At 40.0% G+C, this 24747-nt stretch overlaps 1 protein-coding gene across 8 annotated transcripts in view; it reads left to right on the forward strand.

Moving 5' to 3' along the window:
- Positions 1-2256: 2256 nt before the first annotated feature.
- The window catches only part of LOC116311544 (meiosis inhibitor protein 1), a 60343-nt gene continuing 37852 nt past the window's right edge, over positions 2257-24747 (forward strand). For 6 of the 8 annotated variants that reach the window (XM_039610920.1, XM_039610924.1, XM_039610922.1 and 3 more), the window contains exons 1-13: positions 2257-2332; positions 2740-2897; positions 3096-3219; positions 4993-5043; positions 7672-7745; positions 8738-8843; positions 13127-13336; positions 14740-14918; positions 16550-16664; positions 17358-17477; positions 18665-18764; positions 22246-22380; positions 24395-24509. In XM_039610920.1, coding sequence (XP_039466854.1) covers positions 2754-2897; positions 3096-3219; positions 4993-5043; positions 7672-7745; positions 8738-8843; positions 13127-13336; positions 14740-14918; positions 16550-16664; positions 17358-17477; positions 18665-18764; positions 22246-22380; positions 24395-24509 — 1473 coding nt within the window. In that variant the 5' untranslated portion in view covers positions 2257-2332; positions 2740-2753. Of the gene's footprint in view, positions 2333-2739; positions 2898-3095; positions 3220-4992; positions 5044-7671; positions 7746-8737; positions 8844-11521; positions 11568-13126; positions 13337-14739; positions 14919-16549; positions 16665-17357; positions 17478-18664; positions 18765-22245; positions 22381-24394; positions 24510-24747 lie in introns of those variants that run through there. The other 2 variants (XM_039610921.1, XM_031728684.2) reach the window with 2 other exon arrangements.

Genomic DNA, 24747 nt, shown 5'->3' on the forward strand with positions numbered 1-24747 from the left:
TGCGATCATTTCTCTGAACCAAACTTTTTTTTTTTTCCTTTATTTGAGAACATATTTAGAAGCAGTGCTGCGTCATAAAAACACTGCCAGGTTTACACGAAGTGGCCTGTTTATTTATTTGAATATTTATTTGTAGTAAATGAGCTCAGTAACAATATAATGATCCAGTGCCGTGGTTTAAACTGTTTAGGTTTACCGGGTGATGAGGTACCGCAGATCCCTCAGTAGATAATCCTAGCCAGTGTACTGCTGTAAACAGTCAGTCAATTGATGATGCCAGCCTCTACTGAAAATGAAAATAATAATAAAAAAAATTATTACTCTAAAAGTTGTTGCATCTGTGTAACAGCGTGTTGCAGTGCAAGGAAGCTGGTGATGTGATCAAGCGTGGGCTGAAGATCCCGGACAAATTTATAAGTTATTTTTTGACTACCACAACACCCCCATTAATGGCTTTCGCGGGGGCAGAGGAAGTGGTTCGAGACAAGGGAACGAAAGGCCAGCCAACGGTGTGAAAACTGTTTGCACGTTAAGCCCCCCCCCACTTGTGCTCAGAAAGGAGAAAGGAGTTGTATCCAACCCATTTGTCTTCGCCCTGAACCGGCCCCCCTTGAAGTAAATGTGAAGCAGTTGTCAAATAAAGTTGACAGATTATGCATCCTGTTTACCTGAGCAGCGAGAAAGGCTCTCCGTCTCTTTCTTTGTGTTATATTTGCCTCTCTCAGGGGGGCGAATAAAAAGCCACAGACTGATGGATTTAGCTCCTGTCCTGGCACAAATTTATAAACCGATATCTTGTCTGACTCTTCTCAGTCAACCAGAAGAAACAAAAGCCTCTGACCACTTCCTGCACACACACAGTCCCAGCACAGTAGCTACACTTCGCCTAAAATACGTTTGGTGGAGCGCAGCACATTTGTCAAAGGTTACATATATTGAACTCCGAGAGGGTTTATCTCTCTGCACACACTTGTGCGCACTCATTTACACCGTCACTGAGAGACAGAAGCGCGGAGTGCTGAGCTGGCCACACGTGTGATGCTTTGATGCGCACTGAACTCTGCTTAAAGAGAAGCAGAGGGAGATTATAAATCGACATGTCGGTAGTAGCTGATACTCGCCCCCACACACCTATCATCGCACAGTGGCTCAGTTGCCCAGAGGCTTTTGTTGTCATGGTGATAACCAAATTGTGGCCTTCACAGCTAAATGATACTCAGACACACGTCTCAGCATAACGATCAGCTAAGATATTCCTTGGAGGGTAAATTGGTGTTGATATATAATTGTGAGGCTAATTGTGCATGGCTTTTGCTCAAACATACACCATCAGGCTTCCTCTGAATGTTAGAGACTGTTGATTTAATTGGACTTTTAATAGCAGAGCAGTACAAAGTACTGAGCTCCACTGTTCATCAGCAAGAAATATGGGACCTAAGCAGCTGTTTCATGTGAATTTATGTTAAAAAAAAAAAAAACAAGCATGAATGTAATGATGGGGCAAGCATTTCCCATAAGTACACGAAATTGAAAAGCTCCAATAACTGCAGCAAAAATGATCATAGCATTTCAGATAATTATCATTATTTGCCAGAACATTATCTCCATGCACTATTGTTCAACACATGAATCTTTCTAGTAAAAAGAGTGAAATAACAACCAGAAAAAATGCTTGTATCATTGTATCTTATCTTTTTTTTTTCATTAATTTACATTAAGTTATTTATATATCACCAGTTTACAACTATGGTCACGTACTTACACTATTCCAGAGTTGTTTCATTTGCATTCTTATTATCATAGGCATTTAAAGATAACAGATAAATCCATTAGTGTCATCTGCAGACTGACACAGTGGGTGTGTACACCTCCAGCTCTTTTTTGGTTTTTTAATACGGTAGGTTACCTTTCAACATAACACTTGCTAATATGAGTAAAACCACTCTTAAAGATATTAATATGTTGTCCTGTGTTGTCTTTTTGTCAGAATTTGGCCTTTTTTTTGTTTATTTTAAAACCAACACTTAACGTTACTATAAAAAGGTAAATTTTGAAGGAGGCTTCACAGGAGAATTTAGTTATTTAATAAATATACATCTTAAGTTTTTGTATCATATTTTTGTTTATAAATGTACATTTTATAATATTATAATATTAAAATGTTTTACATCATAAATGCAGCTTTTATTAGTATTATTAGTATTATCTTCTCTGCATTATTAGTGGAATTATTTTGGTAACCTACTGTATTGTAATGTTCAATAAAGTTTGGGGTTTTGACTTTAGCCATCATTTCAGCACAGTTCTGGTCTGCTATATGTTGTTAGCAAAGGTTAGTTTAAGGTTTATTACACATATTTTCTGGTTATTAGAGTTTGTCGATAGCATTTATTTTAATAGAAATCTTCAAAAAGATGTTTTTAAGGAAAATTATGGCTAGCTAAGTTATAAATTAACTCTAGCTAGTGCTAACATTAAAGTTAGCATGTAGCGCTAGGTGATTTATAACTTAGCTAGCTATAATTTTCCTTAAAAACAGATGTTTTTGAAGGTTTTAATAGAAATCTTCAAAAACATCTGTTTTTAAGGAAAATTATTGCTAGCTAAGTCATAAATTAACTTTAGCTAGTGCTAACATTATAGTTAGCATGTAGCGCTAGGTAATACCTTAGCTTGCTAGCACTCTTGCTCGCCTGCAGTTTTGTTTAAAAAGCTGTTGTGGTTTTTCTGTCTGAACAGGCGAAACAAACAGAATGACAAGCAGGGACATAGTTTGCAACAAGATCCACTTCAGACATGACCCAAAGTGGAGTAGGCGCCTTGGGCCTGTGGAGGGAGGCGGGCTGCTGCTCTGTGTGGCCTGCCTCATTGAAATGATTGACGATGAAGACATAGCAGTGAGAAGAAATATATTTATATACATCTCCATGTTGTAGCTGTTTGCTGTGGCTTTACATTCTCTTGCACAACCTTTAGGAGGGCTTGGGAAATGTGTATGAAAATTGCATTATCCTCTTAATTTCCCTTGATGCTCAGCTCGAGCTTTATTTACCCTCCTGTATCTCTCCTCCTACACGCTTGTCTATGGGATGCAGTCTGTGAGGAAGTCTTCTGCCTTGTCCAGTGTAAGTGGAGTGCTGAAGTGTTCTCCGGGGGCTTTGAGAGAGCTGCTCCAACAGGACCACAGAGTCTGTCTGCATTTTACAGCCAAACTATTGGGTGAGAAATAGTAACACATGCAGCAGATTAGAAACAGAAGGAATGTCTAGTAAGGGCGATTGTGAAGAGCTGGACTTTCACCTCTCACTTGCTGTCTCCCTAGAGGTGCAAACAGTTTAATGCTAGGTAGGCTGATGGTAAGCAAAATCAGATTGGAATGCACTTAGAAAACAATGAGCATCAACAGTACCATTGCAGTGCACAGACCTTCAGTAAGTACTCACAGTCGCTAACCATCACTGGCTGTTTTCTCACTAGCTCGAGCTTGATTGTTTAACATTTGCACTCCTTGAAGCTAATCACCACTGTGTTAGTCCACTGTTGTATTAGTGGTGCAGTCGCATTACAGCTTTTCTGCAAGGTCAGGCTGAACAGCGGGAACAATTGATCTTAGCAATCAACCAGAACAGCACGATACAGAAATATTCACACTACTGAACATAATAGTTTTTGCGTTGATTTCATTTAAAAAAAAAAAAGATCCACCCCGATAATGCAGTTAACCTTGAGTTTACTACTTTTCCTTTCTTTGGAGAGGTGTGCTTGTCATCGCTGGTGTGATTTAACCATTATACTGATTTGTGACTTTGATGTGATGCAGACATTTGGGCCTTAATTAAGTGCCGTATATCACGCTGTGCTGATTCATGTAACCGATTTTCATTTTTAATGACAGCCACATTAAATCTCATTTCATAGATGGAATCATCAAACTAAGTAGCCACCCAAAAAAAAAATCATTAGCATGGGCTGCAGGCTAGTGGAAAGCTTTGCTTTTAACTATGACAGGGTTTCTGAAATTATTTCTGAAATGTTTGATTTAAAGACATAAGACACAAAATACCAGCTATTAACAAAAGTATATAACATATAAAACTATCAAGACTTTCATTATGTGTGATTTCTTGTTTGCATTTTAGTTCTAGCGTAAGTTTTTTCCACTCCTGTACTGTGAATAATTCTCTGTGTCAACATATCGGATGACATGACAGCAGTAATTTATGAGGATCTTTAAATATGGAATGAGTTCGTCCTTAAGCTTTATGTTGGTTATATGTAAAGTCACCAGTGCCGTGAAAATCCCAGTGGAGCCAGTAACACTGTTAATATATAGACGTTCATTGTGTTTCATTATCCTCACAACACTAAATTACTGACTCCTCTATTGCAAATGTTACACTGCTATAATTAAACCTCTGTATGTTTTTTTAATGCTAGATCATCAGAGGGTTTTATTGATAACTTCCTCATTGGAGGATTATTAGGTTGCCGCATTAAGTGCTATGTTGAAACCATTTAAGCTCTAATCAAATTAGCACAATAAGAGGATGTGTGGCAAAATGCTAAGCCATAAAAGCTCTGACCAATCTGACAAGACGTTAAAAGAGCTATTACAGTTCTTGTGGGATTGTCTGCATGAATTGTGCTTCTCCATCTGAGCATAATCCAATAAAAAATATGCCTTACATTCATCACTACACACTGAGCTGTTTTTTTAACATGCTTTTAAGATAGTACTTTATCTTGGATGTCCAGCAAAGCTAATGCAAGGTAGAGTACACTGTACAGTATGATCAAATAGATCTTTATTAGCATGAAGCCCCATCTAATGTCTCTGTAATTTGTATTCTCTATTTTGTCCTATTTTGCCCTTTTTTTTGTATAATGACATTAAATTTCTTCCTCCTGTACTTCTGTGCAGAAGCAAGAGTGCATGTGGTTTTTGAAGTATGCCTTTTAAAATCTGCTCTGTCATATCTTCTCTGTCCCCAGGGATGCTTCAAACTGCAGAGGACCCTGTCACTCTGGAGAAGGTTGACCAAGGTGAAGAGATGCCTCTTTCTGGTTTAGTGATGTATGCTTGTGTGTCTGTGTGTGCTCAGGAAAAGACACATACACACTGTATGTACAGACTCGTGTTCACATTGCACAAACATAGATGCAGGCCTTCTATGCAGTTGTTTTTGTGAACACATACACACACACAGTCAGTGGTTGTTTTTTTTTTTTGGAGGTTACACATAAGCCTTCTTGCTGATAATGGTCAGTGCTGGTGGCTAAGGCGATCTTTGACTCCACATGGAGGCTTTGACGTCATTCCACGAGTAGATAATCTTTCACTGCTACTTCTTCATAGCTGAAATGTGAATTTCTCTTTGTACTTAATGAATTTATTTGGGCAGCCAAATGCAGATTATTCTGTATCCTCAATCTTGGCCTCGTGGCAAAATCTCACTTTCAAACACTCAGACAGATTATCCCATTGCAGCCTTTCAAAAATGCTAAAAATTTTTAGTAAATCCAAATTAATTCAGTTCAATCCACTTTTATTTTATTTATATAGCGCCAAATCACAACAGCAGTTGCCTCAATGTGCTTTATATTGTAAGGTAATGAACCTACAATAATACATGAGAAAACCCAAACAATCATTGAACCCCCTATGAGCAAGTGCTTTTGCAACAGTGGGAAGGAAAAACTCCCTTTAAACAGGAAGAAACCTCCAGCAGAACCAGACTCAGGGAGGGGCGGGCATCTGCCGTGACCGGTTGGGGGTGAACAGATGAAGACAGGACAGAGACATACTGTGAAAGAGAGCCCGAGATGAATAATAGCTAATTAAATGCAGAGAGGTGTATAAATGCATCATGACTGAAAAAGGTAACTGAAGAAGAAACACTCAGTGCATCATGGGAATCCCCCAGCAGCCTGGACCTACGGCTGCAAATCAAATGACAGAATGATTTTACAGGAGCTGTCTTAAAAAATGCCCAAGGGACTGCTTTTCTGTAACAGTTAGAAGAGTACTTAAAATGTGACACTGCATTTAGTTTCTGCACAGACAGTGTGTAAAGCACACGTTTTGTAAATCATTTGAGCGCTATAAATAATGCAGTCATAGTGTGAGGAGATAAGAAAGAAGGAGAAAGAAAGCCTACAACCTTCACAGAATTGTTCGGCTTAGCAGTCACAGCTTAATGAGAACTTGTGTTGTAACTAAGCGTTAAACCGATGCATTAAACACCCTGAGATGTTGCATCTATTGCAGTTTATTTAATTGGTACACTGCCTTTTTGATATGACAGGGTTTAATAAATGTCACTACTGTTTGGGTAACGCTTGTATAACACCCAATAATGGAAATATACCACAACTCATAGCCTGTTGCACACCAGTGCACATCCTTTAATGAAAACAGGTTCTACCTGCAAACGTATCATTATGTCTTGCACAGTTTTTAAATTGAACTTGCCCCAAATGTTATGTTTAGTTTGCAGTATGGGACTTTTGCCTTTCCCTTTGGGCAGGGAGAAAAGTAACACAAACATTCTCCATACGTACTCACGACAATGCTAATCCCTGTTTGTCCATCACTTCTTTTAGACCTTAAAAAAAGGTCGATTTTGTTTTCTAGCACTACTTATGCCCTGAGCTCACTCTTCGTCATGTGACACATGAACCATGGAGCCACTGGAGCTCCAGGGCGCTAATGTCACATTAGACGCCAGCTCTGAAATTTCAGTATGCTGTAAAATAATGGCACATTTGTCTGATACTGATTAGTACTGATCGGTAGGAATGTTTGGCAAGGGTTTAAAGAAAGTGCTGTAAGAAATTGCAGGAGGGTACTGACAGTTGCTGTGAAACTAATTTCTAAAGCTACCTTCATACAGACCCAGAGACTGGTCAGTGAACACTGGCAACTGTATTTTCTGACAGGTAGCAAGTGGTTTGCTGGAGGTTCCTGGCAGTCAGCAGAGTGTAATTGAGGGTGTACAGTGCTGCACCAAAAATCTCCTTGCATTTCTTTGGTTGCTAGCAGATTGCTGCAGTTTGCATGTAAGAAGCTGTCTTCTCTGCAAACATTTGCAAACTGGCACCTTTTGAACTGTGTTGGTTGCAGGCAGCATTTAGGCACAACCTTTACTTTCTCTGTTCCCAGCTTGCATTGCACTTCTTCAAGTTTCACTACTGCTCAGAATAAACGGTGACTGCACCGTAATGAGCAACCGCACCAATCTGCTGCCAACCATGGCAAGGTATTCAGTGCACAACCCTCCCCCCAGTCAGGGAGTCAGATTTTTCACTAGCGACTTGTGGTTGTCAGGCCTGTGTGACATGAGGCCTTATGTAACACAAATTCCTTAACTACCATTATTTAAAGGCGCTTCATATTTAAGTACATTCCTGTTTGAATCATGTAATCGCATACAAATTTCTAAAGCAGTGGTCGAAGATACTGAAGGAAAATTTTAAACTTCAAAAATTATGCACATGGATTTTTCATTAACATTGACTGTTTTGATTTTCTCTGTCTCGTAATTGCACTGACTGTGCGAAAGTGTGAAACTGCACTTGTCTGTGATGTTTATTTAATGAATACACCTCTCTGTTTTTTTTTTATCTGCCTGTGTAAATGCATACATTCGTGTGTGTGTTTACTTGCATCAGTGCTGGTTCAGCTACTCCTGGAGCTCCAGAGCGAACTGTCATTCCGCTTCGTTTTGGATGAGATACACAAACAGGTAAGACAAATAGAGAAACGCTCCTACTCATGTGCACGTGCAGGCAAAAGAACATGCCCAACATCTTAAAAATTTTAATAGCACTTGTGTAACTAGCGTCATACTCTCCCAAGGCTGTTTAGTAAACAGACAGTGTGCTTGTCTCCCTCTTGCTGCTGTTGTGTCACCTCAGGGGGAGACAGTAATGGAGAAGGCTCATTCTGCTGCAGGTGGAAAACAGTATAGCTGTGTATACTGATGATGACAGAAAAATATAACACCAGCCACAGCAGACAAGTCTCATTTATGCTACGAGAACAGAGCTTGATTAGAAGCTTTGACACAAGCTGTTAGTGGAAGAAAAATGTTTGGTTTTTTTTCAGTTCAAACACGCAAGCACTTGGGCTCAGATTAACCCTTCTTCTGTGTATCGCTATGTATGGAAGTGGGTGTAGCGTTATTGTGCTTCATTTTTCTTGCATCAGATTTGGCAGAGTTGCAGTTGTAGGATTTTTAGGACAGGATCATTAACAACAGTGTTTACTGACCCATTATTAATTCTCCAATTTGCAGTTGTTATTTGGTGGAAATAAAAATGTCAGCTTTTGATAGAGTGTTTCCTACCTCACTCAAAGCTGGTGATGGGGGACAAGGAGGCGAAAATCTCTCGAGTGTCTCTAATCCTCTGAGTCCATGGTGGTGTGTGTTTGGCCTTACTGTTGTGGAGCTCTCGCTGACTGAATTCGGAGATGTTTTGTCAAGTGGAAATGAAAAACTTGAGCGGTTAATAACATATATGTAGTAGGATATTTAGGTTGTTGTAGTCGTTTTAAAATATATTTTGGTCATTTTGAAGATTTTTTTAACCTACCATTAAAATAAAGGTTTAGCTTTAAGACAGTGACACCTGTGCAAACCGATGTTGTAGCGCTTTATGATCTAATGCATTTCCTTTATATTACTATGTGTGTGTGTAAGTTTACTGATGATTTTTTTGTGTGTTCTCTTTCTAGCTTAGTGAGCAGCTCAGTGTGAAGCATTTCCTTCCTACATTCAGCTTCTTGGGTAACCTAATAAAAGCTGCCCCTACTGTGTCCCAGAGCCTTGTGACTCATTATGGTGAGACCCTGGAAATGACACTCAGACTCAGAGTAATACAGGGACACGTAGCCCCTGGTAGTAGCCTTTTTTCATCCTTGTTTTTATTTTCTGTACAGTCTATTATCAAGAAAGGTACATGAGTAAGCTTGTCTCTCAACTGTGTGAACTTTATCTCGTCATGTGGCAAGTGATAAACAGTTCTTGGAAATGTTGTAAGCAACGCATAATTTTTCCCCTTTGTTTTTACCAGTACTGGACACGGGTGGAAAGGTGATGCATGGGCTTATTTACAAAGTTCATGGTTCATGAATTCCTCTCATTGAGATTTACAATCCGGAGCTAAATACTTTTTAAACTGTAAACATACTGCTGCGTAGCAGGCCACAGCCAGTGACCCCGTTGTTTAGCAAAGACATTCATTTGCCTTTCGGGGAATGTATAGAGTATCCGCAAGAAAATGATGACGTGCGTTGATTCAGGTCAGTTTTTAAAAATGCGGTTGAGACAGGATCGGTCAGGTTTCAGGTAGCTCACTGTGCAGTCACATTCTCTATTTCACTCTTCACTGTGGCACTGGAGAGACAGAAACTGAATTAAAAATGTATTATTTTCAGGGGCTAAGATCCAAGAATGTGTTCGAAATGTAGAGTTCACCTGAAATGGAAGAGGAAGATATGAAGGAATATAGAATTTTCCTGATCTCTTTTGCCCTAGAGAGACATATCTACATTTCAGTCACCATAGCCTGTATTTATCTTCTTAAACTGTATCCAAGATGCATGGAGAGCATTGTCTGCAATGGACTGGCGACATGTCCAGGACGCTCTATACCAGCTCAGACAGGCTCCAGCCTCCTGAGTCCCCTAGTTGGATAAGAAAATTGGCTGATGGAAATAGCTGTACTATGTCCACTTTTGAAACTAGCTTTCTCATGCTGTGCCCTATTCCACCTCCTCTGCCTCTAAGAAATTAGAAAAAAATCACACAACTCTATCTTCCATATCCTTTCCCCTGAAGTCTCTCAATTCAATCTCTCTAGCTGTTATGACCTTTTCAATTGCTCTCCAGCTGCACTGAGATAACCAACCTTAAAATTCCATCTGCATAGCCAATCCCATACCAGCACCTGCTGAAAGTAAAATAGCAAAAGTTACAAATACTGCAAATGTTCATCCGAACCCTTTCCCTGAATCCCCCCGTCTATATGAATGTATTTATCTAGGTACAAGCTGTAGTATAGCGAGCTAAAAAGATACTCCTCCCCCAACTCACAGTTGTTGATTTAATCTCTTTTACAACCACCTGTATGATATCTTTGTACTCCCCGAATCATTTTTCCACAGTGCTTATTAGGCTTTGTCAATCAGCTTCGTGTTCGTGTGTGCATTGTGCTGTGTTTGTGTCACGCCTGACTGCTCGTCTTTACGATCGAGCGCGAATGTGATCCTTATGCCAAAAAGGCAGCCACCGTAGTTATTTTATTATGCTATGTGTGTCCACCTCTCATGTATTTTCATGAGTTTTTCAAGCTCCCTCCAGCAGCTGCAGGTAGTGGTGAGTTGTTACGATGTTGATGCAAGATGTGGGCTGCCACTATTGACTGTGTGTGCCTGTCTGTGGCCTGTCACTCAGCAAGTCTCTGTGGGGCTGTTTGGACTAACGACAACAGCACGGCAATGACAACACATGCCCAGAGCACCCAGGAGATTTCGCTCTGACTCTGACTCACTGGCTGCCTGTCTTTCTGACTGATTAACCCCTCTTTTTGTCCTCACTCATATACTTTTCTCTTCCAGAAACAGATAACGAGGGATGAAAGAAGGAAAGGACAATAGTTAAAAATGTTTCTCACCAACTGATATGTAAAAATATCAGCCATCTAAAATTAAACAGTTAAATGGCAAGTTTCATCATTGCTATAGCTAGACTTTGCATCATCTCAGCATCCAGCATTTCCGCTTTTTTTTTTTTTGCAAGCGCTTTTTTTATGCAAGGACTTTTCACAAGAAGTGTTTTTAGAAAGTGCTTGCAAAAATATAGAGAAACTAAAATGTTTTTTAATAGACCAAGAAAGAGGAAGCAGGGTTAAGTAACAAGCACAAAGTGATGGTTAAATACTGTAGAAAGCGGATCAGAAGACGAACAGACAGGTAGTTCAAAGCATCACAGTAGGGCAGCCAAACACTAAGCAAGGTAAACAGAAATGAACTTTTGCTCTTTTCTTTAAGGAAAGCACAAGAAGACCTTTTTGTCTGTTTGCCGTGCCTCCCCCCGTGTTTGTGTTTCTTTCTCATTGAGTGGCATTAAACAGCAGCACGGCGTTTTATTTCTCATCTGTTCTTTTGCAGCTCATATTTTGTTCCCTACATTTTTTTTATCCTCTGTCTGTGGAGGAGTTACCACCCCCTCTACCTCTTTTCCCTTCTTCGCCCCCGCCCCCACCGCTTCTCTCTTTATGCTTTGCTGTCATCTTGGCCGCCTCATATATTTCGGTTTAATCAAACATGTCTGGGAGCTTCTTCTGCTTCACATGGGTTTTGATCTGCTCCAGAGAGCAGCTGGCTTGGATTTGGCTCTCCTGCTCTGTCATCTCTGTCTCTTTCTCTCCATGTTCGACAGTCACTGAGTCCCGTGTTGCTTTGTGCTCTTATCCGCTGTGCAACTATTCTAATTGTGGCTGTTTCACCTCTCTTTAGCCACGTCTGTCTCCTGCCTGTGTCTCACCTGCCATCGTGTATACTGGTGTGTTCACACTAAATTCTTTATTTATTTTTTGCCCTTTTATTTACATTGATGTATAAATTAGAAAATCATGAGCAGTTAGGTTCTGCTAGCAACAAACTAATGTTAGGGTTCAAATTATTTTGTGAAAATAATTATAAAAGTACTCGTCTTTATATTTTTATACTCCAATCTACTCCCACATAGTTTTTTAATCTAGTCTGCTCACACTCTCATCTGCCGTTTAACTCCTCTCTCTCCCGCAATTGCCAATCTTCAGTCCTTTCATCTTCAAGGCAATTTTCCCTCCGACGCTGGGTCCACCGTTGTCTGTCATAGCTAAAGTTGAAACTCTCCACCTTGTTCCCAGCAGTTTGCACTTTTTCCATTTTGTAATCTTGCTGTCCTTTTGTGGTGTCTGTTGAGCTTCTCTCACAGTAATACCATTACTTCACCTCTGGGCATCTTTCTCTTATTTTCCTGCATTTCTGTACATACTCGCAGGTGTCTTTCTGGGTAATTGAAATGTACAATATCTTGAAATGTCACATGATGTTGCAATTAAACGTCTATTTATGCACTTATCAGCAGCTTTATTAGGTACACCTCAATAGTACTGAGTACTTGGACCCCATTGTGCTTCCAGACTTCCTTAAATCTTCATAGATTCAACAATGTGCTTGAAACATAACTCAGAGATTTTGGTCCATACTGATGTGATAGCATCACTCAGCTGCTGTGGATTTGTTGGTCCCACATCTGTGATGTTAGTCGCCTGTTCCACCACATCCCAAAGGTGCTCCATTGGATTAAGATCTGGTGACTGTGGAGGCCATTTGAGTACAGTGATCTCATTCTCATGTTCAAGAAACCGGTTTGAGATGATCTGAGCTTTATGAGATATCGTCTAATCCTGCTCAAAGCTGCCATTTATGACCTCCATGTTACATGGAGGTCATAAATGAATAGACAACACAGCAACAATACTCAGGGAGGCTGTGGTGTTTAAATGATGCTCAGTTGGTACTTAAGGGCCTAAAGTGTGCCAAGAAAATATCTTCCATACCATCCACAACCACCTGCCTGAGCCCATGAGAGAAGGTAAACAACATGATTTTATGTTGTGTATGCCAAATTCTGACCTACATCTAAATGTTGCGGCCAATATTCTCCCAATTTTCTGTTGTCCAGTTTTGGTGAGTCACTGTAAATTTTAAGCTCAGTTTCTTGGTCTTAGCTGACAGGAGTAGCTTCAGTGTGGTCTTCTGCTGCTGTAGCCCATCTGCTTCAAGGTTCAACATGTTGTGAATTCACAGATGATTTTCTGCATACCTTGGCTGGAACGTGGTTATTTGAGTCCCTGTTGTCTTCCTATCAGCTCAAAGCTTTCTTGTTATTCTAAATGCATTGAGTTTCTGCCCTCCGATTAGATAATCGTGTTAACAAGCAATTAAACAGGTGTACCTAATAAAGTAGCTGCTTCACAACAACATATAGACACTTAACAGCTATACCACATGATTATGCCCATGTCTTACTTGTGCTCTAAGTACTTACCTGTTTCCATTTCTCTCCACCAGTGCCCCTGTTGGACCGCCTGTGCTCAGCGTTGCTTTTTCCAGATGAAGCACTGAAGGGTGCAGTGGTGTATGTGTGGCTCCAACTGCTTGGAGCTCCTGGGGGCTCAGCAGCCCAGTCCTTGCCTTCTGCTGTTAGGGACAGAGTGTGTAACGTGTTGCTGAAAACATTAGCCAATGCCAGCTCCCCGCAGCTCCTCAGAAATTGTGTCGGTGAGAAAAATATTTTGGTTGAATACATTTTATGATTTTTGTTTTTTGGCCTTTTTTTTTTTTTTATAAATTGTTTTATAACAGTATATTTCACAAGATGGATAAACTACTGTCGATGAAATCTGATAAAGCATGTTGAGAAAATGAGAATTGATGATCATAAAGTAATCTCAACGCATTCAGATTCATCAGTAGCTGCTTAAATAAAAAATTGCATATATTTGCGTTTTTGAAGTGCAAATTAAACTGATACCTAACTAGAGTGAAATTGGTTTTCTACCATCTAAAAGTCTGATCATGTAGATTTTTGTTATTCAAGCCTTAAAACAAGGATCTTGGTGAGATTAAAAGAGAACGGTTGTGAATTTGTAGCAATGTATGAAACAAAATTTCACTCCCTGCTGGCTGAGAGAAGACGGCTGAGGACTTATTTGAATGGCAATGTGGTCATTTGACATTTGCCTTTCGAACTGAAAAAAAAAATGTAATTTAAGAAATTTCCCTTACTTTGTACGGCTTAATAATAACAAAAAGGAGTTGTTTTCTTCCCTAAATCCCCCAAATCTCCTTAAGAGCGAAGCTAGATGGAGAAAGAGGGAGGATTATGTGGAGATGAAAGAGTCCTGCTATCTGGAGGAGCTTTGACTTACAAGGACAATAAGCTTGCAGTGTGTGCTTTGGTGATAACCAGAACTGAGGTCTACATTAGGTACAGACATTTATGGAAAAATAAGACAGAGTCATTATCTCCCAGGAATTTAAAGTCTGAATGTATGCCATTGTAATAACTTGGGAGAAAAATGTGTTGCTCAGCAGGTTTGAAATAGAGGTTGGTTTGCAATTGCAAAGTAAACATGGCTGAACTGTTGTTATTAGTTTAATACCAGCAAGCTTACCTATGATAGCAGCAGCATGGTGGAAGAAGCAGGAGGTATTATTAATTTTCTTTAGCTTTAGGAAACATGTACAATACATGAGTAAGATTATTATATTTTAATAATGTTGCACTTTGGGAAGTTGCATTTTTGCATTTTTATGATTACAAATCGGTGCTGAATCTGAGTAAATCCCTCACAGTGAGAACTTTTATTATTACAGAAGGTGTTTAATGTTTATAAATGATTACCTAATATAAAACTTCCCTTTGTGGTATTTGAAATTGCCCAGTTTATTATCAAATTAATGGTGGAGATTTTAAATTGTGACACTGACGCTGTAGGTAATATTTGTGCACCTTTTATTCTAAATTTAAAAAAAAACCCAGACAAAACATGAATGTATTTATCAGCACATGCATGTGTAGATCTCAGCCATGTTTAGGCCTTTGTATAAACTTTGCATCGTGTTTAAAACTTCTGATCTGTGTCATCAGTATCTGTAACAGCTTGTCTTTCATCTGTTAGGCCTGCTGTCACAGCTTGTGCATCTGGCTGATGCTGTGTCAGTTCTGATGAACAGCCTGAGCTGTCAGGTCATGTGCGATGAGAACGAGGACATCCTCGCCAACAACAGCCAGAGCCTCAGCCAAAACCAAGACCAACAGCCCCCTGACCACTGCCTTCTGCCTCTCATACTGAAAAAGGTCTCTGTCCAAACATCCTGCTCTCATCCCCAAGACCTGCATTCTGGCTCTGACGATAATCATAACAAGAAGTTCTAATCCTGGATTATTGTGCCTTTGAATAGGGATTCAGTGGGGTTTTACCCTGGACAAATATTTATGGTTCATGTCTGGGAAATCATTGTGTAGTTTACATCTCGTTAGATTTTCTCAGTGATGACTCACATTACAGAACAGCTAATGACGTTGGGAGGTTTTATGGAGAGCTCTGTTGTCTAATGTGTTGCTTCTAAATCAAACTCCTAACTAAATAATCAACGCTGTGATGTCAGACTGGCACTGCTTCGGGATTGGTTGTCGGTGAAACGACTACACCCTCAGCTGTATATAATCTGCACCTAATCCATTTCTGTGTGGAATTTACAAAAGTATAAATCCCCCCTCGGTACACGAGTCAATATGTTGTAGCTCCAGCCTTTAACATATTCGAACGAAAACAAGAAGCACTCTGCCAAGGCACTTCACTCTGAGGCCTGAATTTACTTTGAGGGGAATAGTATTATATATTATTTATTTATTCATTTTTTTCTTTGTTCTTTTTAAACCTACTTTATGAAGTTTTTAGTGCAGTAAGAATCAGATAAGGGTAGCATGACAGATGTTTACTTTGATTACACAAACATTATGTAGGAGCAGGTAATGGATGATAAGTACTGATTTGTAAATAAATGAACATGAATAATTTGAGCTTATTATATAAAATTATACTACAGTATATTTCTAACTAACTAGGCAGCTTGTTCTCTTTCTCTTGACAGTATTTAACACATTCTAGGGTCAACATGAATAAAAGGCAGACGTGAGATCAGAGGGTCAAAGGTGACATGATATTTAGATACAAACTATACACCAGTATAATTTCCCGATTGTTGTCGACGCAAACAAACTCAGCATGATTTTAAGCAGAGTTTTAAAGAGAAAAGACATTTTCTGAAAGTTTGACCTTAAAGAAGAGGTCAGAGGTCAAAGGAACGTAATTTTTAGAATCCCAAAATATAATTCCCTGTATATCGACAATGGCAGCAAGAAACATAAATAAGTCTCTTGACCTTGAAGGAGAGGTCAGAGGTTAAATGTGACACGATACTTTAAATCTTTATACAGTATTTTCTGTATGTTGATAGAACACACACACAGTTTCTAAGTTTTCAGGCTGTTTGTCAGTTTGCAGCCAATAAATCATTAAGTTTACCTTGAAAACCTTGGTGGATGTAAGCCAAATTTGAATGGATTGTTAACATGACCCCACTCTACACCCCTGGAAACTTTTAATAGAATTCATTCAAAACTTTTTGAATTTTGCAGACAGAGAGAATAAACATGCACACACACACGCACACAAACGCTACCAAGAACATAACCTTCTTGGCAGAGGTAGCTAACACACTAAATTGCAAAGATTAGATGCTACACAGTGCATGGAAGATGGGAGCCAGTTGTTGCTTCAGTCTATCATCAGCCGTTGGTGGTATTGAAGAAACATTTATAGTGTAAACACTGTAATATTATGGAAGTCTTGCACACTGATTAACATGCATCTTTATTTAAGTCAAGCATTCTTAAAAAAAAAACCCATAAAATGTGTCTTTCAGTTGCTTCTGAGTGGCGATGAGAACTTGCAGGTGACCAGTGCAAAGTGTATTGCATCTGTTCTGGTTCATTCCCCCAGTCAGTACAGTGCCCCCTTCATCAACGCTGACATACCTGGTAACACGCACGCACAGGCACACAAACACAGTCGCTGCAATGAGTTAATGCCTTCTTTGAATTGTTCTATTAATGATTTCCTCTGTGTTCCCTTTGGATCCTTCTCTTTGTCTAAACCCCTGTTATTATGTTATCTGTCGCTTTGTATTTCTTATGCTGTTTGTCTGCGATTATTATTGTCATTATTTTGTACAAGATTTCTTATGAGACTTTTGCAAAATATTGTCATCATTTTTGCCGTACTGTTTTACGTGGACCTGTTATACTTTTCCTTGTTACATATCTGTATATGTACTGTTACAATGATCGATCTGTATAATGTCAGCAGCCCCACCCGCCTGCTGCTCAGACCTTTTATTGTTCAAGGGGGAGCCAATCAGAAGAAAGAGGGAAGTAAAAACAACTTGTTTCAGACAGAAGATGTGCTAATGGGCTACAAAAAGACCCGATGAAATAATTTAAATAAAGATTATTTTGAACTTGGAATCATGTGAAGCTTCTCTAGTAGGGTCCAAGAATAAAAATATAGAGCTGGGAATGAGCATAATAGGTCCCCTTTAATGTGCAAGAAAACATTGCCCTACTTTCAGAAGAGTGTTGTAGTAATTCTTCCCTGTCCTCTCTTTTTCTTTTAACTTTGTTTAAAAGAACAAAACAAGTTTTAAAGTTGTCTTTTTGTCACTGTTTTCAAAGAGTTTCTGTTTGACCGTCTGGCCTGTAGTAGCAACGAGGTGCTGCTGTGGTCTGCCTACAGCTGCTTGCTGCTTCTAACTGAGGAGCCCCTCTTTTTCTCCCAGTGTCACTCCGTTTACGGTGAGAACACAGGCTGTAGGAGCACGATCACTTTATCTCTCTGTATGAATGCAAAGACAAAATATGTCACTACTGCAGAGGCTCCGGTTGCGAATGGCATAAACAAGGTAAGATGGAAGCGTTTGTTTCTGAAATGTTTTGGCTTCACTTTTGTGCAGCTGTCTCGACATCCATCTTTTAAATCTATGGGCGAGAGAGCCGAGACAGCAGATCAGAAACCATTCCTGAGTGAATTACGACGATGCCATCTCTGTTTTTTGTCTTCAGCCCTGGGTTTCGTTGTATATCGGTTAACATATCTGAAAATAGCTGCCGCTGGATAATTGATGGAAAGACAGGTCCTTGACAGCTTAGATGGAATGACGCTGCACTCTGTAATTTTTCTGACAGCGATTGGAAATTTTAATAAACCCTCCAAAGTGGAAGTTTCTTGACATCTGCATCTGCTCCATCTGCTCCCAGTCGCATTAAAATTGAAATTAGACCAATAGAATTCGCTACTGTATTCTAGGTTATTTCATCTAGGCAGCTGGTGCTTTTGTAATATAACAAGAATCAGGCAAAATGGCCAAATATTAGGAAAATGGTTACAGAAGCGAGCAGTAATTGCTGATTGGGAAAAAAATGTTACAATATTGCATTTCTTAGCATTGTTCAGACACACGGATGTGTATGTGTCACTCTGTGTGTGTGTGTGTGTTTGTATGCCTTTGATGTGAGCCATTACAATGGATTATGCATGTGAGGCCCCACAGTAATTGCAGCACTTCAGCACCACCCCAGAGAAATAGTTTGAGAAACACTTGCTATGCAGACTTAATTTACCAGTACACAGGATATCTGCTCTAACCACTCCTTGTTGCTGTTAGGTTCTTGCTCTAGGTCAGTATGAACACAGGCAGCAGACTCTATGTAGCAGTAAATTAGAAAGATGTACCGCTGTCACTGTTTGTTTAACATGCAAGGCTGCGAGTGCTGTTGTGTGTGCATCCTTTGTGATACATTTATGAGCATGTCACTCATTTTAATATGCGAACTTGCTGTAGGCTGTAGTCTCTCAACAACTCTTAAGAACTTTGGCACCGAGCAAGGTTAGAGAGTGTTTTTTTGTTGTTGTTTTTGTCTCTGCTCATTTGAGAGTTTGAGTATTTCTTTGAAGCAGCGAGCATGTTTGTGGTGCGTGCTAGGTATGGAGTCCTTGGTGCGCAGTCTGAAGGAGTCTTTGCAGCTGACCAACCTGGAAGTGCCAAAACAAGGTTTGCTGCTCCTCAGAGAAATACTGGAGAGGTGAGATGGATATTTATTTTCTTCACTTACTCTATATATTGGCTAGATCCATAGTGTAGTAGTTAACACGTTTGGCTAACATGCAAAAAGGTCACCAGGAGGGCAAGCAAATCTCTGGAAGGCATGCCTCAAAAAGGTCATTGGCATGACAAATCTGTGCCAAATCAAATATGCAGATCCATCTGCTATGACAACCCCTGGCGAATAAGGGAGCAACTGAAGAGGAAGAAATGTATTTATTGATGTCCCAGTGTCAGAATGATTCCACTGGAACGAGGATCACTGCTTAGACACCGAAAATGCTATAAAATATTAACATGTCCATAGACAGCAGAGAACAGTAGTGGTGTGACAGGATGGCAGCTGCAGCAAGTAAAAAGAAATTGTGATTTAACTACACTGTCCCGACAGCTAGAGTTTCTTAATTGGTTAACTAGAATAATCACTGGGATCCCAAAGTAAATAGATTAATATTTCAAATATTATTATACTGGAGAAACAGTTTACAATATGACTCCCTCAAAAAATACGCTGGTAAAATGATATTAATATACTATATTGCCAAAAGTATTCACTCACCCATCCAAATCATTGAATTCAAGTGTTCCAGTCATTTCCATGGCCACAAGTGTATAAAATCAAAATCATGATAGTACAGTCCAGTCGTGAGATTTCCTTGTTACTAAATAATCCACAGTCAGCTGTTAGTGGTATTATAACAACGTTGAAGCAATTGGGATCAAAAGCAGCTCAGCTCAGAAGTGAGAGGACATTTAAAATCACAGAGTGGGGTCAGGTCATTTGCAGCAGACCTCCAAACCTACCGTGGCCTTCAGATTAGCTCAAGAACAGCGCAGAGAGAGCTTCATGGAACGGCTTTCCATGGCTGAGCAGCTGCATCCAAGCTTTACATCACCAAGTGCAATGCTTAAGGTCAGATGCAGTGGTATAAAGCACGCACTGGACTCTAGAGCACTGGAGATGTGTTCTAAGGAGTGATGAAGCACACTTCTCCATTTGGTAATCCGATGGACGAGACCGGGTTTGTTAGGAGAACGGTACTTATCTGACTGCATTGTGCCAAGTGTAAAGTTTCGTGGAGGGGGAATTATGGTGTGGGGTTGTATTTCAGGAGTTTGGCTCGGTGCCTTAGTGCCAGTGAAAGGAACTCTTAATGCTTCAACATACCAGGACATTTGGACAGCCTCATACTCCTAACTTTGTGGGAACAGTTTGGGGATGGCCCCTTCCTGTTCCAACATGACTGTGCACCAGTGTGAAAAGCAAGGTCTACAAAGACATGAGCGTGTTTAGTGTGGAAGAACTTGACTGTCATGCACAGAGTCTTGATCTTAACCTGATGTAACACCTTTGTGATTAATTAGAGCTGAGCCAGGGCTTCTCGTCCAACATCAGTGTTTAATCTCACAAATGCAATTCTGAAAGAATAATCAAAAATTTCCATAAACGTTGAAAAGACTTACGAGAAGAGTTGAAGCTGTTATAGCTGCAAATGGTAGGACGGCATCAGATGTGTGTGAAGGAAGACGAGCAAATACTTTTGGCAATATAGTGTTCAAATGTTTGTTAAACCACTGATTCAATACCCAATACTTACATACGTTTGTAAAATGTTTCTTGTGGCTAGATGTAAAAACATTTTTTATGCATGTATTTTGTCACGTTTTTAAAAGTTATTCCAGTATTATAAAACCATCAGCACATCTATCTGTTTGTGGTAAGTTGTGGTTGTAAAGTTTACAAACTGCATGTCGTTTCACCAAAACCACACAGCCAATTATGCTGAAGATGTTTTACTCCACCACACGTTTGCTCGTTTACTGAACATCGCGCGCAGCTCCATCTGCTCTGACAAGGAGAAGCTACCTCCTGTAAAACATGTTAAATACGATGGACTGGCGACTTTAATTAGATTTGAATTAACTGTCTGCTGTCTCGGAGATGAAAATATATCCCAAGCCAGTAAAAACAGGAGTCTTGTTTCTGCAAGGTTGACATAATTTTAATGGAGCGTTTCCCCTGTCACATTGCAGTGATACAGGGGATAAGAGATTTTATAATCTTAGGGGGAAATTTGTCCTTTACGCTGAGTAGAAGTGTAAAAAGTAGCACGGCCGGTGCTCTTAAAGTGCTGAACAAGCTAAAGTGTGTGTGTGCATCTGTGTGTCTGTGTGTGTAGTCTGGGTGTATACTTGTATATCTATCTTTATGAGGAACAGTTTGAGTTTGAGACCCAAAATTTTAGGAGGATGAGGACATTCTAGTTAGCACCTGTTTTTTAGACTAGGTTTAGGTTAATGTTATGGGTAAGGCTTTGAGTAAAGCATTGAATTGTAATGGTAAAGCTACAAAAGCTATATTTTTATATAGAATCACCAGACATGACTCAGTTATTATTAAGGTCGGGGTTCGGGTTGGATCGTCTACAGCGAATAAAAATCAATACAGTGCTCTAACAAGAACCATTATCACACATGCTCTGCAGGCTTGAACTTTTCCAGACAGCAACCAGCTGAGGTACAAATCTCTCCCATAGCCTTCTTTCAACCCTCTAGTCCCCCAATACAAAGTTAGTTTGATTACAGATTGTGCCATTGTGCACATAATGTAACTAATAGCACAGTTAGGAAGTTTAATTGGATTTGAATATAGTGCCTGCTGTCTCGGTGCATTCACTGCTAAGTGTAAGTGAGTGTGCTGCCTCCTGCACGCAGCTACCTCGCTTAAATGACGCAGGGGTGGCACGACAATTGCGATATTTAAAAATGAATGTTTTTTGTGTTAATCATGAAATGAAAATTTGATGTCATGACAGCCCTAGTTTCCAGTAGAGCACAGACTAATCCCTGCTGTTTGCTGTTGAGAAAGTAAAATTCTGGAAAATGCTTGGTTTCTTTGTGCTTTTTGATATTTGTGGCTCTTTTTATGATTTGAGGCTTTTGGAGCTGATTACCACTTTGTGTGTTTGTGTACACTTCAGTGTGCATGCATGTGTTATTTAGGATGTCCTGTGTAACTAATGTTTTGGCAACAGTGCACAGCTGTGATGCTGCAGCTGGGAGATGTACTCTGGTGATCTTTCTAATGCCGATAGGTCAGCACTATTTGTTTATTGTGTGTGCCTGCCCTTAAAGAGAGTCTGTGTGTGAGTGAGGGAGGCAGGGACTCAGCAAACAGTCACTGCTGCTATTGGCACAGCAGGACAAAGAATTATAGATAAGGTCAGGCAAAAAGAAGAAATAGACGGTCAGCTTTTTCATGGTTTCTTATTGACTTTCATGTCAGAAATTTCCTATCAGTGAAAAATTCCTGATTTCTTTTAGCACAGTTCTCTACAGCTTTCAGATCCACTGTGATGTGTCGTTTTTAAATGTCTTCCTTTTTCATTCTTTGCTTCAACAAGCACACACTATTAGGTTTCCTGGTAATGCTTTACATGTCTGTCTGTGTGCATGTGCAGACAACCTGCAACCGTGCGTCTGTTCCCCAGTGCCCCAGGGTTTGTGGCAGTTTCAGAGGTCCTGGTTGTTGGAGTCTCCTCCACCTGCCTGCTGGTAGCCACACAGGCAGCCAGCGTTACCTCTGCCTTGTTCAGGTATACACAAACATGTATGCTGCAAATATGTAAAAGAGTTACTTCTTGCCAAAGGGCAGTTGTGCAACTACATCCTGAGGAAACAGGCAACCTTTCAGAGTCTTTTTAAGCAATTTTTCTGTATAATCTATTCTGACCTCTTAGTGATAAAGTGACAAAACAGACAGATACATTGCCTAAGACCTTTATGCACACAGTAAACACATTGACAGCAGACATGTACAACAACACAGCATGACACAAAAAAGTAAAAACATACTTAAACACTTAATTGATCGTTTGATATGTTTTAACTTCTGTGTAGGTGACACATGCATGTACACACACAACTACTTGATATCCACACTACAGGGAGTGCAGAATTATTAGGCAAATGAGTATTTTGTCCACATCATCCTCTTCATGCATGTTGTCTTACTCCAAGCTGTATAGGCTCGAAAGCCTACTACCAATTAAGCATATTAGGTGATGTGCATCTCTGTAATGAAAAGGGGTGTGGTCTAATGACATCAACACCCTATATCAGGTGTGCATAATTATTAGGCAACTTCCTTTCCTTTGGCAAAATGGGTCAAAAGAAGGACTTGACAGGCTCAGAAAAGTCAAAAATAGTGAGATATCTTGCAGAGGGATGCAGCAGTCTTAAAATTGCAAAGCTTCTGAAGCGTGATCATCGAACAATCAAGCGTTTCATTCAAAATAGTCAACAGGGTCGCAAGAAGCGTGTGGAAAAACCAAGGCGCAAAATAACTGCCCATGAACTGAGAAAAGTCAAGCGTGCAGCTGCCAAGATGCCACTTGCCACCAGTTTGGCCATATTTCAGAGCTGCAACATCACTGGAGTGCCCAAAAGCACAAGGTGTGCAATACTCAGAGACATGGCCAAGGTAAGAAAGGCTGAAAAAGACGACCACCACTGAACAAGACACACAAGCTGAAACGTCAAGACTGGGCCAAGAAATATCTCAAGACTGATTTTTCTAAGGTTTTATGGACTGATGAAATGAGAGTGAGTCTTGATGGGCCAGATGGATGGGCCCGTGGCTGGATTGGTAAAGGGCAGAGAGCTCCAGTCCGACTCAGACGCCAGCAAGGTGGAGGTGGAGTACTGGTTTGGGCTGGTATCGTCAAAGATGAGCTTGTGGGGCCTTTTCGGGTTGAGGATGGAGTCAAGCTCAACTCCCAGTCCTACTGCCAGTTTCTGGAAGACACCTTCTTCAAGCAGTGGTACAGGAAGAAGTCTGCATCCTTCAAGAAAAACATGATTTTCATGCAGGACAATGCTCCATCACACGCAGCGTCCAAGTACTCCACAGCGTGGCTGGCAAGAGAGGGTATAAAAGAAGAAAAACTAATGACATGGCCTCCTTGTTCACCTGATCTGAACCCCATTGAGAACCTGTGGTCCATCATCAAATGTGAGATTTACAAGGAGGGAAAACAGTACACCTCTCTGAACAGTGTCTGGGAGGCTGTGGTTGCTGCTGCACGCAATGTTGATGGTGAACAGATCAAAACACTGACAGAATCCATGGATGGCAGACTTTTGAGTGTCCTTGCAAAGAAAGGTGGCTATATTGGTCGCTGATTTGATTTTTTGTTTTGTTTTTGAATGTCAGAAATGTATATTTGTGAATGTGGAGATGTTATATTGGTTTCACTGGTAAAATAAATAATTGAAATGGGTATATATTTGTTTTTGTTAAGTTGCCTAATAATTATGCACAGTAATAGTCACCTGCACACACAGATATCCCCCTAAAATAGCTAAAACTAAAAACAAACTAAAAACTACTTCCAAAAACATTCAGCTTTGATATTAATGAGTTTTTTGGGTTCATTGAGAACATGGTTGTTGTTCAATAATAAAATTATTCCTCAAAAATACAACTTGCCTAATAATTCTGCACTCCCTGTATGCCCTTCTGCATCGCTTGCTTGTTCTTCCCTGCACCATCCACCTACTCCACCCCTGATAATATCAAGTGTTTACTTTTGTATTTGAATTCTTCAGACTCGACCACCAGTCCAGACCAGTCCAGTACGAGGCAATGATCAAGTTGATAGAGGCCATCACTAACAGATTTGTCAGTCTAACGCTGCCCTCCCCCGCTCATCTGCGAAGCTCTGTGAGATTTTGTTTTATCTGCAAATGGAAAAATACGGTCACATGATACAAAGACTGCAAAGAGACCTGTCTAGTCTGTCAATCTGTGCCAGGTTTTACAGTGAGTGGTCACCACCACCCCACCACCCTCTGTGGTTATCAGTGCTTTTAAAAGTCACACTGACACACAAAGCTCACTTTGATGCCGTTTGAGTCCTGAGTCCTGTCTGAAAATGAACAGTGTTGCAACAATGGTATTT

The sequence above is a fragment of the Oreochromis aureus genome, linkage group 4, assembly GCF_013358895.1.
Source record: "Oreochromis aureus strain Israel breed Guangdong linkage group 4, ZZ_aureus, whole genome shotgun sequence".
NCBI classification, from domain to species: Eukaryota; Metazoa; Chordata; class Actinopteri; order Cichliformes; family Cichlidae; genus Oreochromis; species Oreochromis aureus.